The sequence below is a fragment of the Euprymna scolopes genome, chromosome 10, assembly GCF_053919585.1.
Source record: "Euprymna scolopes isolate OS-2025 chromosome 10, ASM5391958v1, whole genome shotgun sequence".
Taxonomy (NCBI): Eukaryota; Metazoa; Mollusca; class Cephalopoda; order Sepiida; family Sepiolidae; genus Euprymna; species Euprymna scolopes.
In genome coordinates this window covers 72216089-72236074 of record NC_136491.1, presented here as the reverse complement: position 1 = coordinate 72236074, position 19986 = coordinate 72216089, and the positions used below count along the sequence as shown (strand labels likewise).

At 29.9% G+C, this 19986-nt stretch overlaps 1 protein-coding gene across 13 annotated transcripts in view; it reads right to left on the bottom strand.

Moving 5' to 3' along the window:
• Positions 1–19986, bottom strand: part of LOC145286100 (calcium-activated potassium channel slowpoke-like) — a 561744-nt gene that overhangs the window by 58964 nt on the left and 482794 nt on the right. For all 13 annotated transcript variants that reach the window (XM_080134779.1, XM_080134782.1, XM_080134785.1 and 10 more), the window contains 6 exons: positions 16030–16192; positions 12385–12609; positions 9790–9985; positions 7322–7420; positions 5284–5414; positions 2573–2767 (listed from right to left, as the gene is read on the bottom strand). In XM_080134779.1, coding sequence (XP_079990905.1) covers positions 2573–2767; positions 5284–5414; positions 7322–7420; positions 9790–9985; positions 12385–12609; positions 16030–16192 — 1009 coding nt within the window. The remainder of the gene's footprint in view (positions 1–2572; positions 2768–5283; positions 5415–7321; positions 7421–9789; positions 9986–12384; positions 12610–16029; positions 16193–19986) is intronic.

The following is a 19986-nucleotide window of genomic DNA, read 5'->3' as shown; positions in this document are numbered from 1 at the left end:
TGGGGTGATAATTTGGCTGCTAAGAGGTCAAAGTTGAAAAAGTTAACCTCTATAGACGCTACCAAACTACTCCGCCAATTTTGGGTCCAAACACTTGAAATTTTAGATGTAGGGTACCTGGAAATGAGTCAAACTTTTTAATATATACATATATATAGATATATATAGATACATATGCACATAAATTTATGAACAGTACATAGGGCTGTAGCAATGCCGAGCTGAACTGCTAATATATATATACTAGCAGAAGTACCTGTCAGTGACTGGGTTCAAAAATAGCCTACAGAAAATGGACTGTGATTGATGAAAGTATGATAGGTTATGAAAAGGAGGGGGTTGTAAAGAGATAGGTTTTGATACTCAAAAATTTTACCCTAAACAAAATATGATGAAAGTAAAGATAATTTTAGCGAAAATATATTTTTTTATATCAACTTTGTTTCCATTTGTAGCCAAGAGTGACCAACAAAACGATGTTTCCTCACAAAGAGAAAATGTTATATATATAATAATATAAATACACAAGAAATAAATGTTATCATAGTCAATAAAAGTTACTTCTATGGTAGAAAAGTTCATTGGTTTGTATTTTTAAATAGTTTGTAAAAAAAAAATTTTTTTTTAATTCACGAACCGGTTTAAAAAAAAATCAAAATGGCAGTGACTTTGAAATGGAGAGCCCTGTTTTCAATTTGAAGGAGAGGCACCTGAGCATTTTGTGTTAACATTTTAAGAGAGTTCCGTCAACGTAAGGAATATTTATAAACATATTTTAATGTTTTCCGTTATTTTGTGCTTGAGGAATATTCGACTATGGCATGTGTAGTTTATATAAAAATTCATTTAAGTAGTTATCGCCTCAAATTTTATTTTCATTTTGGTTCGCTGAAATTATTTCAAGTAAAGAGCATTAAAAACTATTTCAAAACAAAAGAAACATGAACTGAACTTTTATTGACTATGGTAACATTTATTTCTTGTATATTTATTTTTTGGGGTAGTTGTTTGTTGGCTTTTCTGCTAAACACTCTTACTAAATAATATCAACAAAATATCGAAAAACAAAGAAACAAAAATAGTTTTGGAAAATAATGAAGCTTTACTTACTTTAGTAAAATAATCCAAAACAGTAAAATGGGATATTAAAAAAGTAAACACGTAATTACTTTAGTTTTTTAAGGCAAAGAATCGATATAAATATGAATAATAAGAAAATGGCGCCCTTTTCAAGCAGAACAGCTTCGTTTCAGTTTTACAGTATTGAACGGTGTAGTATTGTGCTGTCGGATTCAGGGTTATACTATTGTAATGTAAAGAACACGCAGAAATGGTTGTAATCAACTAAATTCCTTCTAGTACACTGACAAAAAAAATTAGCTTAAACAGATATATAAATAAAAATAAAAAGGTTATGTAAATGTTTTTAAAAAGACACGTAATCACGTGAGCAGGATTTTTTCCTTCTTTTGACATGATAACAAGTAACGTTCTTATTTTTTATTTATCTATTTATCTATTTTCAAAAGAGTGCCACGTGCAAGTGGAGAAGGAAAAAAGAGTTATGCAAAATTTGTGTCGAGAATTGTCTAAAGTTCCGACTTTTTTTTTTGGCTTTCACTTTAATTAGAACGTGAATTTATGCGACACTATGATTCAACTCAAAAAAATAAATAAAAGCTAACGTGAATTAAGATTAAAGTTAAGGTGTTATTGTGGACCCTCACCCCTTTTAAAAAACCTTGTTAAACTTTGTGACATATTTACATTCTATGGAGGTCAGGCGCAAACGAACACCCAATATTTTTATTATACCATATTTCTTCAAACTGAAACATAATTATCAAAGTATACAAATAGATAGGAAAAGAATTTTGTTAAAGTTTGTGCCATATTTCCATGGAGTACAAGTGCGAACGCAGGCACCACAATTTTATCATACCATCCCTATTTAAGTTGAAACATACTTATCAAAGTATTCTTATGTACATCTATATCAAAAACCCTTGTAAACGTTTTTCTTTCATTTTTTATTTCCATACTTTGGGGGCTAGGCGCGAACGCAGACCCCCACAATTTTTATGAACCACCGTTATGCCAGATCAAACATACCCATTCCTCATCCTCGATACATCTTCTATTATTATATGTAATCAGTTTTTTAAAATAGTCAACCATATAGGAGCCTATTCATGACCAGACACATGTACACACAGACGTTCAGCTTTATATCATATATATATATATATATATATATGGCAAAAATATGATGGAATATTTTTCTAATTATTTGATAATGTTTTCATGTGAGAACATGTCCCTATCTCAAAAACAGCTTATAATATTAGTATGAGATTTTCAAAATTCCAACAACAGCGCACAAAAATGAAGATTTAAAAAGATCAATTTCTGAGTCAAATCAGATTGAACAATTGAGTCATAATTTAACACTAAAAGATATTTTAACTTCCACAATGAAAAAAATAATATAATAATTTGCATAAAACAAAATAATTTATTAAAAAAATATGATTTGCAATAAAAATGATATTTATAAAATGTAATAATTTACCCCATATTGGGCAAGAGGTCCTTCATATAATGAAATCTGTGCAACCCGACACCTGTCTCTGTTGGCTAAGATATTTGGGGTGCTGTAACCCCCTCTCATTCCAGCTCCTTCTGCTAGAATCTGCTCCAATTCTGGAGTGGCACCACCAGTGATTAGAGTCCGAATCAAAGTCAATGCATTGTCATTGAAATAGCTCTGTAAAATAAGAAGGAAAGAAAAATGGCAAGAAAATTAGAATAGAATTATTGCATAAAATTGTGACATAAGAATTATAACAAATGAATTATTGCATAAGAATTATATTATAAAACTTATGACAAAACTTCTTATATAAGAATTGTAAGAAGAATTTTAACATAATAAAGCATTCATAACAGTTGAATATTTTTTAAATGAAGGGAAAAATAAATAATTTTTTAAACTAGTATAATTAATTTAAACAAGCAGTTTAAAGGCTTAAAAATCTCTTTCAAATTCTGCATGATAACAAAGTAAGCACTACGAATATGATTTTGAAATTATTGATTAGAAACTAATTTTAGTTTTAATTAAACTTCGAATGCAAAAGTCACGTATTTTAGTTGATCTGTGCTTGTGAACCAAATGAAAATATGATTTTCCGCATGTGACCCTATTATATCAAATGACAAAAGAAGTTTTATAAAGCTGGAAAGGGGTGACGGCTATTATTTCAGTGGCAATTACATAAAAAATTAAATTCCATTCATGCAATATTTTTTTACCTGATCATAATAAAAAACTTCATAACATTGAGAGAAGAAATGTATCTATTTAATTCCAATGAAGTCTAGGTTTTAAGTGTAAGGTAGAGAGACACATAGAATGTGTCCAAAAAAGCAAGAGAACTCTTGACTTGGAATGTTTGCTGGCACGTACCCAACAGCAATGCTGATACAAACTCAAGCAATAACGTGAACACAGACTCGACCAGTAATGCCAATACAAACTCAAACGATAACTTCAATGCAGACTCAACCAGTAATGCCAATACATATTATAGTCAGCTAACATACTTCCTAACTTCCGGCGTAGTACTACCAGAAGCGGTGACAAGGCAAATCAGTTCCTTTGCTTTTTTTCTCTCACACCTGTATCTCCTCTTTTCTTTTATTACATTACATTTTTTTCCAATATTTTTAAACTTTCATTAACATATATTTATTATATAAATTCAAATAAAAAAACTTTTATTTTAAAAATTAAAAATTTTTTTTATCATTTCATAAACATGTTTCTTATAAAATTAAAAAAAAACAAACTTTTATTTTTTTAAAAATTCTGTTATTAAAATTACAAATAAAAACTAATTGTGTTATTTTTATCTGCATAATTTTGTTAATTTTATTGTATACTTTTCAATACTGTTCTTTGCTTATATATTTTATTTCAAAAATCACTTCACAATAGAAATACTGAAGAACAATGAAAATGAAGGAACTGATTTGCCTTGTCACTACTTCTGGTACGCCGGAAGTTGGGAAGTACGTTAGTTGACTGCAACCCTAATACAAACGGGAACGATACTGCCAACATGGACTAAAAATGACCTGCAACATCATTGACAAATGTTTTGAGTGTTGTCCTAATATCAGCTCTGGATAAGTGCATTCTTGTATCTCAAGGAGTGTCTGGTGAGAGTACGCAAACACCATTCTTGTGCACTTCCACACATACCCATCACATAAAATAAAAATTGTCTTTACTAACATCCATGATGCATTCTGCAAAGTCATCGCCAAGGGCCATAACTCTGCTCTAACTGGTTAATCATGAAGGAAGTAATCCTACACATAAATGACTTGACAATGAGATGTTTTTTTTGTTTTTAGATGAGTACTGTTAATGTACACTATGGGTTTGGTATGCCATGTTCCAGCTCTGGTAGGTCTACGGTGCTAATAATCTTGGGAAAGGCATGAACCTAACTCTCCTCCTGTCAGCAATGAATGAAATAATAGGGTAGACTAGATTCTAAAAGAATTGGTATCACAACTAATTTAGTAGAAAGAAAACTTTAGTCAGATCTTTGTCCTATGGCAAACTCTGTGCACTTGTACAGTAATCACTTAACTGGTGGAGAGAGTGGGTCCTATTCTCAACAATGTAAAATCTACTTCATACGTATTCTAATGATGAGTTCTATTTTCATTCTCATGGTTATCATAATTATTCTTTTTCATTTTTTCATATTAATTTCTGCGAGACTGCTACAGAATACATTCCATAATTTTTTCACCTTTCAGACAAAAACATTCTCCAGATTGAGTGGAAATTTCTTTTTTGGAAAGGAGGTATAGCTAAAAATTAAAAAAAATAATATGACACCATACCATTCTGATTGGATACATTATTAAATAAATATTTAATTGAGGATTATTGAATTTTTCAATAGTCATTTCATCTATTTACCGCTGTCTTATATCAAATAGCGTTTTCAATCAAATTGCATTGGCACTGCCCCCCCCCAATACTCTCAAAAAATGTAACTACTTACATGCTATGCACAATACTTCAAGCAATATTTTTCTAAATATTTATTCTTTTGTGTATAAAGCCATTTTCTATATTTTCTTGCAAACTTTTCTTTAGAACGTATTTCAAGTAAACTTGTTTTTATAAAGTACAAAACACCTTTATTTAAAAAAAAAAATCTGAAATGTTTTTTTTTTTATTAAGATGTACATACTTACCGTACTCATTAGAGAATCCAGAACACTAACTGCAAATGCAGTACCACAGGCAAATGGTTGGGTCATGTACAGTTCAGTATCTGGGTCATCATCATCATCCTGGTCTAGAAACTGCACGTTTGAATCATTTGCTGCAAGAGAAATGCCAAGAAAAACAATCACAAAAAATTTCATCTTTCTATTTAGACAAATATCAAATCTACAAAAAAATTATTTGGACTACTATCCTCATAAAGGTTATTATTCCCGCAATGTTTTGGCTGATGTAACCTTCAACCTTTTTAAAGTACATATTTTCAAACTTGGGAATTTTAATATCAAACTCTGAAACATACAAAATTTTGCCTTGAATCCTTTGTTTAATTCACATGGACTGATGCAATTTCAAAATAGATTGCAACTTGTTGAAAATTAAATCTGTCCTTCTAAAGAAAATAACATTTAAACCCAAATGTTAAAGATTTTTCCCAGAAATAAAACTATATTGTGAAATTTAACTATTTATTATACTGGGAATACAGGTCACGCTTAAATAATATCATTATTGTTTAAAAACCCATTCTTAACATGGGGAGGGCGCTTTGCTTCTGTACTTCTACCTAAATCTCACCTGTCTGTTTAAATGTATGTATGTATGTATGCATGTATGTATGTCTGCCTAAAACTTTTGACAGAGGTGATGGATTTTCATGAGATTGGTATCATTTTGAAATTCGACGTGTCGGACAACAAATATAGAAAAATTGGCCAAAAGCATTAATTCCTTCACCCTCATGTGGGCAGTTTTATACAGGGAGGGGTCGGATTTTTGCAAGTCATTGTATCGGTTGGATTGGCTTTGCCTAATTTTAATGTTCTGAACTTCCGGTTGCATCATGGAGTAGTGGTAAGATGTCAGATTTTCTTTCACTTTCTTTTCTGCCTTCATATCATGGATTCGAGCCTGCCTGCCTACTACCATTTTTTTTTTTTTTTTTTTGCTCAACGCACACCTCCAAACACTCGGGCAACGCCGGGCACCCAGGCTAGTTTATAATAAGTAAAAGATATTGAATTTAACTTGTAAATCCTATTTAAAAAATAGTATAATCCATATTTTGTATGAATACCATTATATTAAATTTAAAACAATCATTGAATTAAAAATACATTAAATACAAATATTAGTTAATTAATAAAATGTCTTTTTTCAAAACCAATATGTAAATTAATTAACCTTGTGACTGATGTTGTATATACATAAGAATTATATAAAGAAAGGTGGTACATTGTGTAAAGTGGAGTCAACTTTGGTGCTTTGACTTTACAAGAAATATGTGCAGATTTTGCATTCATTCATTTAGATTAAATAAAATATTAACATTTTTCAAAAGTATGTCGATATTGTAAACATTTTGACTATTAAACTATTTATAAAATAATAAGGAACTTTTTTTCATGGTATAAAAAATGATTTACCTCCCTTTCTCCTCTAAAATAATTCTCTTCTTGTACATCATGGCACCTTTCCTATTATGAAAAAGCCCTATTTGATTGACCAACACGATTCTCTTCAATCAATCGACAGGCAATTTTGGCAGGCTAAATACAAAAATAAAACTTTATTCTTCTGCTATTTTGAATGGAATCCAGTCAACAAGTAAGGAAACTTGAATCTGAACATTGAACATAAAAAAAAACAACTTTTTTTTTTTTTTTATCATAGTTGAACTTTTTCAGCTACAAATAGAATTAGTTTTGCAAAAACTTTTCTGTATTATCATTTCATATATTAATCTTTATCTCTGCCTTCCGCGTCTTTTGTAAGCTTTTTCTTTTCAGCATTTTTCCAGTAGTGGCCAGTGACAAATGAATCATTCTCTTGCAAATTCATTTTAATGGAGGTGTAATTTTCCAGTAGTGGCCAGTGACAAATGAATCATTCTCTTGCAAATTCATTTTAATGGAGGTGTAATAAAAACTGGCATAGTTTAAATTAAAAGAACAGATACACAATCAGAAAGAAGGGAAAAAAAGGGATGAAGTTAGTGAGACTTACCCAACTCTGTTATGAGTGGCACATTTGATCCACAAATAGAACCTCGACGTGGCGTGTGTTGTTGATTACCAACTGGAGAAAAACCAGGAGGCAAAAAGCCTAAAGCAAAAATAATTTTTTTTTTTTATTAAAATATAGAAAATTATATGAAATGCAGTTTTTATTTTAAGAATTTTCTCTTGATTTTTTTCATTTGTTCAACAGTTAAAATAAAAAGCAGAAAATGACATAAAACAAGGCAATATTAAGAAAACTATTTTTCTAAGAGCCATCAAGAAAATCTTATTAGTAGACAAGCTGATGATATGGCAAGACAATATATGCTAGGAACCTGTACGAAAGATGAATTAAGGACTAAAACAGAACAAGTCTTACAATGATTAAAACAGAATGACAGTAAATAGAGACAAATGTAAATTAAACTGCATAAAATTATATATTTAGAATATCAAATATCTAGAGAAGAAATATATCCTGATGAAAAGCTAATCAACTTGTGGAAATGAAAAAAAAAACACAAATAAATAATTATAATTCCATCCTGGGATTAATTAATTTCTACATTTGAACGATTTTCTGAAATGTGTAAAAAAAAAAAACAAAAAAAAAACAAACAAAAAAACTGTAGAATTTATATGGATGCAGAAGCAAATAAGGTTTTCGAAGAATTAAAAAAGCTTTGACAAGGAAACCAGTAATAAAAATTTTTGACCTTCAGAAAAGAGATTACTTTAACAACAGATGCAAGTGAACGTGTGATGGTAGGTGTCATATCTGAAGAAGGACAACCAATCATGTACCTGTCCAGAAAGCTCTCATCATCATCAGAATGCAATTATTCTAATATAGAAAAGGAAGCATTAGCCATGATTTGGTGGGTATGGAGAGAGAGCATAGAATTTTTTGCTCCTCTTAAAATCAGACAACAAGTTTCTAAAATTCTTATCGAATCACAGGAAGAAGTTATCCAGAGTAACATCATCAAGGATCTTGATGAAATCATTTTGACATCATGTATGTTAATGGAAACACCATGCTGCAAGTAAATGCAGGTAATCCAGGTAATAATTTACAGGCTTGATGGCTGAGTATTGTAAAGGAATACATGAGAAGATGCCTCAAATGTATGGAAATCTGAGCATTTAAACAAACCAAATTACATAGTTGGCACAAAGGGAGAGCACCATTAACAAGGCTCATATCCAAGACATTGCTTTACTTTTTATCTTAATAGATTTCCTCTTGAGTTGGTCAGAAGCAATAAAGATGAGAGATAAAAAAAAACTTACTATTGTAAGACAAATATTAAGAACAATTAGCAGAACCTGTGGAAAATCCACGATAGTTGAACATTTTTAAAACACATTATAAATAAAATGAATAAAATATAAAATAAAACAAATAACAACGAATTTAAAACAATTTTTAACAAATTCTTTTTTTAACCTTTTAAAGCTAAAAAGAATTAATTTAAAAAAATTAGATTTAGATTTTTTTCCAATAAAAATTCAACATACAACATATTGTTTTGTTTTTTTTCTGAATAATTTTTTTTATATAAATCAAAAAGAAACAGATGTCAATCCACTTGCACATTTTTTAAATTTTAAAAAGAAACTATAATAAAAAACTTACAGTCTCCTTTCAGCATAACTTTTTTAATTATAAAATAAAATAGCCAGTTGAATCTACTCGCAAAAAATGGGACAAAAAGGTGCCAACAAATCCTTATATACAGCAATTTAACAGACAAGAATGATTTTATGAAAAGTAGAATTTACTTAAAAAAAAAAAACAATTAAATGGAAACGTTAGGTGCTATATTATAATGTGTATTTAAATGAAAACATGCTGCCTAAATCCACATACACTTACTCTATATCTATCTATCGATCTATCTATTCCTCTCTTTATCTCTCTTTTTGAAAATGCACACTTCGCAGATATTTTCTATTCTGAAACTGTAAACAGACAGCCATGTTTTTTTTTAAAATTATGGAGAGGAAATTGTTTTAATGATTTTTAACTGATAAAGAGTGACTGTACAGGGAGGTAATTCGTTTCTCATTAACTAATGTTTGCGATGATGATGCTTTTTTTGTGACACTGGATATATGAACAAGTAAATTAATATTTAGATATTTACAACGAATGTAGTCCCTAAAACCCAACAAGTAGATTATGCTTAACAAGACTGAAACTGGACTAAGTTCGATACTACCATAAAGTATTTGGATAATATAGTTGTAGCAAACGAATCCTGGATAATTTCAGTACTAGAATCAATATATGAATTATAGACGTGTGTTAAGTGAAGTATGAATAAGTGAAAACATGTCATAAAAGGATAATATAAATTATACTTTTAGGAATGTAGATTGAAACTTGGGTGAAACTATCAAAAATCAAATATTTTGGATGACATTTATATGTTGAGAGTTCAATTTTGTGAGGTTTTGATACTATACCTGTGGGTGCTGAGGCCTGGATAAGTCCAATACTGTCATCAAATGTCATTGCCTTGATATTAAGCGAGCAAAGAATGGCCTCTTTGTCCACTAAGTGCTGGTCATCTAAGTTTTTATCTTTCGCAGACAGAACCACACACATATCACAAAGATTAATGTTTACTGCACGTAAATTGGCCCGGTTTAATGGAGTTCCCTGTTAAAAGAACAAATACATTACATGAAACTGAACTGCACAGATGAAACTGGATTGTTATTGATTCATAGGAATAACTAATTGACATTACAAAAGTAGTCTTGCATACCCCGCGTTTCCCGCTTTCTCTGTTTCCTTTTATTTTTCATTTTTCTCTTTAATATTGATTTTTAATTGCTAGTTATTTTTTTTATTAAACCATTAAAAGTTCATGGGTTTGCAAAATCTACAAAGAACCTATGAAATTTTCATAGGTTCTTTAAATCTATGGAAAAGTCACAGAATTTTTATGAGTTCTTTAAATCTATGAAAAAGCTACACAATTTTCATGGGTTCTTAAATCTATGAAAAAGCCATGCAATTTTCATAGGTTCTTTGAATCTACGAAACAGCCACAGAATTTTCATGGGTTCTTTAAATCTATGAAAACACAATGGAATTTTCATGGGTTCTTTAAATCTATGAAATAAGCATGAAATTTTCATCTCTTTTTTTTTTATCCTAATAGTTTATTCTCTGGAACTGTTAGACTTTGGAATTCTCTCCCTATTTCTTGCTTCCCTGACTATACTACATAGCAATCTGCCTTGTTGGAAATGAAAGTCTTCTTCATATTTGGTAAATTTTTGGAATTTCTAAACCAAAAACTTAATTAAATTATAAATAATAATTTATAATAAATAAAATATTTTTATATATTTATGACATTTCTTTCCTTTAAACAGAATTCTTTTTTTTCTTTTTTGAAATATCAAAATATTTCCACCGTCCAGGGTTTTATTAATATAACAGTAACTTTTATATTTATATCATATGTAAAAGATATATATGAATAAAACTGTGGACCATCCGCCTTAGCTTGAATCTTATCTTGGAGGATTCCATCTTTTAAAAAACGGATGACAGGCAGTGTGTGTATATATATATATATATATATATATATATATATATATATATATATATATATACATGGCTCAAAGGCTAAGGAATGACAGTAGAGAGTTGTATGTTTTGGTTTCAATTCTAGCTGATGGCACTCAAGTTATATATGTTTTTAGTTTTGATCTCACTACTACATATTAGGTTCAATATAATAATCAACTAATATGTAATCTTTAATTATTTAGTCCTTTAATTCATGATGCAGAATTAAAATATCATATTTAAGCATATCCTACAACCGGGCAACGCCAGGCGCTTGCTAGTATAGTATAGATTCCTTTATTAAGGCAAACATTATTGGCTACATATGTGCATACATGTTTCAGTTGTAATTTCTTTCGAAATGCAACTTCTTCAGAATAAAGTTTTATGATAAAACTTTAAATCATAATTTTATGATAAAGCTTAAATCATAATTTTCTCTATACAAACCCTTATGTTTTTTAATCTTCCAGTTTATCATAAAACTCCAATTTACATAAGACTTCAGACTGAGAGGTTGCATTCCGAAATAAATTGTAACTGAAACATATATGTACATATGTAACCAATAATATTTGTATAAATAATGGAATTTATACTACAATACAGCTTTACTTGTTATTGTGCACTTTTTTTATAAGCATCAGAGTTTCATTGGATTAACATCTAGGAAACTACAGCAATAGCAATATATTCATTATTATGCATATATATATATATATATATATATATATATATATATATATATATATATATATATATATCCCAATATTAGCCCCGCCTTGACAGTCGATTTAAATTCTTTTTCTACACACATCTTTTCCTTGCCTCCATTTGTGAATTATTCCACAGATTTCTGCCTTTTGGATTACTTTAGGCCATCTTCCACTTATGCGATTCCATTAGATTTTGCTTGTGGAAATTGAAACTTAACCAACTCTTTTGGATTTTGATTTTTAGATTTTACCGTTATTGGATATTTTACCCTTCACCAGACTATCCATTCACGTGAAATCACCTTTTTCTTCACCATATTCCCTCTCCTTCACTATTTGTTACCAAGTAAGATCTATGACTTACTTGTAGTTTCATCAAATACTTTTGAAAGCAAAATCCGATCCCACATTTTGCTAAATCCTACCCTCTGATGAGAAGGAAAGTATTTCTTCGAAACTCCATGGATTAAGGACTATCCACGTTTTTATAGATCTTACTTGGTAACATTCAAAATATGTTTTTAACTCTTTTTCAAAGTGTTTTTTAACATGTTTTATTAACTACTTGTTCTTATATATATACATATATATATATATATATATATATATATATATATATATATATATATATATATATACATATATATAACTCTACCGATTTGTGTCTACATTAGTGTATTACACACTTCCATTACCTCACCTATCACCCTAAAAGAATAGGATCTTCCAGACATGAAAGTTTGTGTGTGGGATACTTACTGGCAGTATGGAAATTTTTGGGAAGTTCTGGAGCATCTTCCATTCTCTATAAAGATACTCTAAATCTCCAACAACAACTACATGTTTCAGTTCATGGTAGTGAAAATTACTCGCTCGCAGAGGCATAACTAGGTTCCTTAGCCCAATAAGCGGGGATGTCGCCTCTGCGAACAAACAGACTACAACATGGTTGCAAAGCACAGTTAAGGCTGCTTGACTTCGATCCTGGAAAGAAAAGGAAAGAAATTATAGAAATATTTATGTAAAAGATACAAAACACATAGAATGGCAAAATATTTTATTAAAATTTATTTGAAAACTTCATCTAAAAAAACAAGGTCTACTTTTATGGACAATTATGTCCAATGATGTTTATCAACTTTTATTGCAGATAATTTAAAACTATATCTCAATCAATATGAAAAATCCTAAAATCTATTTTCAATCGATATTTATTCCATAATTGCCTTACTTACCTACCTTGCTAAATTTGTCTAATTGTCCGGTGCCTCATTTTTCTAAATTCATTATCAGTAGCAATAACTGACCAAATTTTTTATATTTGTGGTAAAATCATGAAATTCTTTGATATAGGTAGGGTACAGAATAGTTAACAAAGCACACTTGGCCCTCCCTTTTGATATTAACAATGGTTTTCTAAATAGTAACATTAATGGAAACCCATTATTAACGTGAGAGAAGCCTTTGTTAACTATTCTATTTCTAAACCGTCTTCTTATTTTGCATACGAATCGTCAAATATTTTCAATTGTTTATTAAAAAATTAAAATAGCATTTTGTCAGCTAACAGCGAACAAATACAAATTAACCTGCATCTGGTTGTTTCTCGTTCCGTCAGCCATGACCAAATAAATGTCTTAAGTAATTCTTAATTATATTCTTAGTATCGCCTCTCTTGAGGATTGAACCATCAATCCCCAGAAGACTGTCATTTTAGAACTGATTATTACTGAGAATTTCATAAAGCACAACATTGGGTGTAGAGTAAGAAAACGACAAAGTAAATATGCTTTTAAGAAAAACGAAAAAAATTAAGTATGCTGAATTGTATCGAGTTTTTAACAACTGAAGGAAATAACAAAATAATTCTGCACAAGATGAGTTCCACAGAATGCATCGGAAGAAGATCCGAGATTGCATTAGTTGAAATATGAGAGTAACATCTATTCTGAAAACAGTTGTTCGAATGATCCAAATTATAAATATACACATGCACACACGTGTGTGTATATATACATATGAATATATATATATATATATATATATATATATATATATATATATATATATATATATACATATATATATATATATATATATATATATATATATATATAACAATAAGATTTTATAAATAAATATTAGCAATTATTTTCATACCTACAGACACTAGTGTTACCTGCTTATGCAATCATCAGTGTAGGAAGTGATAATTATTACCAGTCATGAGACTTGAATCCAATCGCAAAGTCAAGCTTGACTCTGTAGGCTAGCATTTTACGATCATACTACTATAGAAATTGAGGGGAATTAAGTGCCTATAAATGCCAAGTCAGCATGTATATGCAGTAAACAGTCAGAGAGTATTCAACGACAAAAAGTCGGAATATTGCATTTTGTACTTAGGTTGACTGCTTTTTCTTAATTTCCTAGAGAATGTTTAACTTTATTTTCTTAAAGGGACTTTTTTTATAATGATAATATTTTTAGGAATAAATATTAATTATATGTATTTTTATATTAACACACACACACACACACACACACACACACACACACACACACACACACACACACACACACACACACACACACACACACACACACATATATATTTCTAATATTAATACTATTAATATTTTTATATTAACTAACATATATATATATATATATAATTAGAAATAAGAAATTGAAGACATATAGAGAATGATTTTTAATCAGTAGGCTTACTTTTGGTTCACTCTGTACTTCTTATTTTGCATTTTTTTTTTTTTTTTTACAGAACTGATATTCAAGTTTTTAATCTATTGCTCCATATTACTTGAAGTATTATGCTTTTGGAGTTAAGTATAATGCTTTGTCACATACACAAGGTTGCTTAGGTATTAATTGGTACAGAGTTTGACTTCCGGTTCAGCTATTGATTCATATATTAAGAGTAGATATCTGATTGGATGGTTTTGAATCATGTGACATGAAAAGATTTGAAATGAAAATAGTAAAAATGCAGGTGTAATGTAAAGTTTAGATTAACTCCCTCGCTTCATAAAGATTATTCAACTAGGCATGACTTATAGTTAAGGAAAACTGATACATAATTAAATTTAAAAAGAATATAACATTTTATTACCTATATGCCTAGCTAAGACTGGCATACTTTCGTGAATTGCTCCTGCTACAGATAAAGTTCAACGTTGGCAATTCTTACTGAATGTACATGGATAATGAGCAAAAATGTTACAAAAACGTCTTAACTTGATAATGAAGTGTAATTCTGAAATATTGCTTATAAAAAATATAGTACTCTCAACATTTTGTTAGCGTTTTTAAATTTAGTTTCAATATATGCATTAGTATGGCTTCTTGAAACATCTATATAATAAATGTGAACGTACGTGTGCCAGGCTTGCTTGAATAAGTGTGTATGCAAATTTAATTTTATCAGCAGAAAAGAAGAGGTTTAATCTTAATAATAACAGAAAGGCAATAAGTTTTAAACTTTTTAATATTATTGAAACAAAATGAATAGAGAGTATGAGAGAGAAAGAGAGTAGAGAAAGTTTTGTCTTTTTTTCTTATTGATTAGTTTTGTCTTTTCGTATTGAGAGAGAGAGAGAGAGAGAGAGAGAGAGAGAGAGAGAGAGAGAGAGAGAGAGAGAGAGATTATGAGAAAGAAAGTGAAAGAATTTTGTCTTTTTTTTCCTATCGATTAGTTTAATAATTTCAAGTAATGAATAGAAATTAAATTGTGAGCCAGTAATGATCAGACGATATCTACTGGTCCATATGAATAAATGCAAAAATTAAGCCTATTTTTCTCACTAACGAATAAAATGAAAACGATCTATTTCAAGTGTTATGATCAAGCCCCACGATCACGAAAAGGCGCTCATGTAACAAAATAAAAAAATTAAGGAAACAAATTTTTTTCTCTGAGTTCGATATATTGCACTGAACAAGATGGAATGAGGAGACTCTTGCAAGATGAAAAAACAACACAGTGAAAGGATCCAAAAACGTATACCCATTCCCACCTCATGCCTTTGGCCACAGAAGACCAAATGAAAAATTACATTTCAAAACTCACGTACAAGCTCCATCATTTTATGCATATATTCACATAAGCTAACTATGTCAGGCAAACAGAAACAAACTACCACACACACTACCACAACAAGGTACGCCTATACACACATACAGTGACACGTTGTTTAATACCCAGATACACATATTCACACTAACAAATATATAGACATCAAGGACCAAGTCACAAATGCAGCCGATTTAACAGATTTAACTGGACCTATAAAAAGGGGAGGTGACTAACATTCTTCCAGTGCATGGTAGAGAGGTGTATGTATATATAAGAAATTATCCTTTTACTGAAATACAAAGAGGACTTACCATTATGACATCCTCGATACATCGTTCAGGGCACCAATGAAACATTCCCGTTGAGTCAAATTTCCTGGGTTCTTCTCCGGGCACAACATTCATGTCAGGGGGCAGATTAGTTGGACTAACTTTATCCAATGATGGTAAGGCTCCTTTTGATGGACTGGTGGGCCTAATATGTAATTACACAAAAAAAGAGAGAGACAGAGAAGCCATGAGCAAATAAGCAAAGAATTCAATATGGTTATGTACATACTTGCATGATCCTATGGAAATTCCGCGGTGTTTTCTTTATCAGTTTGTATAATCTACCATTAATGAATAATGTTCTTTTCAAATTAATAATTGGATGTCAGGGTCAATATTATTAATAAAAAAAAATTTGTTATTGTCAGATAATAAAGTCGTATTCCTGTTTGTCTGTTCACAGTTGAATTAATATGTACAAAAGGTACAAAAGTGAGAGAGGTTTTTCTTCTTTTTCTTATCGATTAGTTTAATAATTTCAAGCAATGAATAGAAATTAAATTGTGAGCCAGTAATGATCAGACGATATCTGCTAGTCTATATGAATAAATGCGAAAGTTAAGCCTATTTTTCTCACTAGCGAATAAAATCAAAACGACCTATTTCAAGTGTCAGATGAGTTCATTTTCATAAACGACCTTCATGTCTTTTTATTTCAACATGATTTCTATATATATACTCTGTATTCAAAAGAAATTCATTTCAATATGATTTCTATATATATACTCTGTATTCAAAAGAAATTCATTTCAACATGATTTCTATATATATACTCTGTATTCAAAAGAAATTCATTTCAATATGATTTCTATATATATACTCTGTATTCAAAAGAAATTCATTTCAACATGATTTCTATATATATACTCTGTATTCAAAAGAAATTCATTTCAATATGATTTCTATATATATACTCTGTATTCAAAAGAAATTCATTTCAACATGATTTCTATATATATACTCTGTATTCAAAAGAAATTCATTTCAACATGATTTCTATATATATACTCTGTATTCAAAAGAAATTCATTTCAACATGATTTCTCTCTCTCTCTCTCTCTCTCTCTCTCTCTCTATATATATATATATATATATACTCTGTATTCAAAAGAAATCTGCATTCAGTGAGTACCCTCATTTACATATTACATTAAAGAAAATCTATTTTATTAATTAGCTCGACTTTATTAATTGTTTGCTGTACTATAATCGTTTTAATTGTTCTATTTAGAAATAGTATTTAAATTTGATTTATTTTAATTTATTTTTAATTTATGTTTCATTTAATTTATTTTCAATTATTAAAATCTCACAACAGTTACGTTTAAAACTGGAAGTAAGCTTATTTATTTAAACTATGATAGTCATTTCCCATTTAAGCTATGAAAATAACTTCAGGTTTGATTTTCATAGACCAATATGGATGCGTTTTATGCTTCCCTAAATCCACCATGTGATTCACTTTTCGCAACAAGTTAGGATATTCAGTGTATCTTAAAGAGTATGTGACTAATCCCTCTGCCTGACAATATGTTTCGACTGGGCAACGCTGAGTATTTACAGCTTGTTGTTAGATAAATATTCTTTAAATAACTAAAGCGAATATGTCTCTTCTTTATTTATATATTTTAAATTGTAGTTATTTAATTTTTATTGACTTTTTTGTTTTAATGGGTAAGGCCTAATAGTCTTTGTTGTGCGTTTTCAAATGGAGGTGTTCAACAAGTTTTCAGAACTGAAAACCGGTGCAAGAATGTTGAGTTGTTAAGTGTTGTGTTATAGCCCTGGTGTCAGATAAATGCGTAGTTAATCTCCTTGACAAGATCGTGGTGATCAAGCTTACATGCATGTTTTTTTTTCACTGTCAGAAACACAATCTACCAAAGGACATTTCAATGTATACACTAGATTTGTCCTATCCAAAATCTCAGAACTCATCTACTAACAATTCTTTCTTTTCGATCAGACAACCACCAACAAAATTAATTTGAGTATTAATGGCAGCATTAATGCCTATAACACTAATGTAAGTACTAAAATGCCTATAACACTGATATAAGTACTAAAATGCCTATAACTAATAGAAGTGCCGTATTAATATTTTAAATAACTAACTCATGATTCCTGGAAAAAAATACCTATAAATATCTATGCAGCATATTCTGTACTTGATAACTAATACGAAGATGTATTGAAACATAAGTGAATATGGCAGATACATCGGCCAGTTGCCACTTTAAACAAGGAAATACAAAGTGAAATCAGAAAGGATCAAGACAAAAATATGCAGACAAGAAATGTCCATAAAATTTAATGATATATATACAAATAAATTTAATTAAGTTAAAAAGGACAAAAAACATAAGTGTGTATGTGTGTGTGTGTGTATATATATATATATATATATATATATATAGATATATATAGATATATATAGATATATATATGTATATATATAGCACAATCACGTTGACACACTGGTTCTTGCCAAATCACCGAAGTTAAGCAAAGTTGAGCCTGGCCAGTACTAGATGGGTGACTATTTGGAAAGGTTGGGTGCTGTATGTACCACACCGAGTCGTAGAAATTTCCAGGTTAGTATCTGGGGGCACATTAATTCATTGGGAGAGATGCACCTCTAGTCTTCGTTAAGACATGCATCTAGGAGAAGGAAACTGATGTAAAAACCTGCGGTTTACTGTATACTCTGTGGCAGTCATCTGCACCGACAAAGGTTAGCAGTAATACCAAAAAGTGTGGTGGTTCTACACAAAGCCTTCACGACTATAAAAAAAATCATCTGTATGGATTTCTGAGCAACTTAGTTATTGTGGCGGAAGCTCATATGTTGAAATCGATGGGAGAGTTCATCATCATATATATATATATATATATATATATATATATATATATATATATCAGAATCCTGAGATGAATAGGAACACACAGTGGTATAAAGTCTTACCGAATATTTTTTTTAGGTAATATTATATAAGACAAACCCAGTCAAAAAGAGAATAGCTCAATATACTTGATAGAGCAAATGGAATTTATACTGTTTTTTAAAAATTTCATTCAGAAAAAAACATTAATTTTTAGAGTAGAAATTTCTAAATTGTTTGACAGTATTTGTAATGTTAATTGGTGAAAAAAAGTTAATAATTACAATCCAATAATCTAATAAATAATTAATTATTAACTAACTAAATAATTAATAATTAACTATTACACATACACAATTAGTTAAAATGCAGCATTCATTGGCTTTAATTTAGTGGTTTAAAAATAAATGTCTCAAAGTTAGATATCAACTAGTGTTGCAAGTGATTTTTATGAGATAAAGATATCATGAGAGATTATGAATTAGATATGGAAATTTAGACAATGATAAAAGATGAAGGGGTTGGTTGAGTAGTAGCACCTTCTAGGGGCCTACTCCACTGGTCTCCATGCAACCCAACACTATACGACATGCAAATTATCGTCTCTCTATAGTGAATAAGTAGTGAGGAGCCATTCTGTTAATATGCAGGGGCATGGATAAAACATAGTCGATCTAGAGGATAAACCATGACCAACAAATTGTACTATTCCACAAGTAGTTCTCATTGCATTCATCAACAAACTGATGATCCGGTTCTGAGAACAGTATGGATCTGCAGATGATCGTATGTATCTGCTAGTCCGTATGAATAAATTAGATAGTTTCAATAAAAGTTAGATTGTTTCAATAAAAAAAAAAAACGAGTTTGTAAAACCAGTTAAATATAAAATAATAAAACAAAAAATCCAAAAATAGTCCCGTTCTGCTCACTGTATCTTCCTATCTATGTCCTTCCCTTTACAGATTAAATGATGTTAATGTCCCATCCTATTTCCCCTGCCTAAGGGCAGACTGATGATCTCCCTTGGTATTGGGAGAGGGCCGCCAGGGGGAGG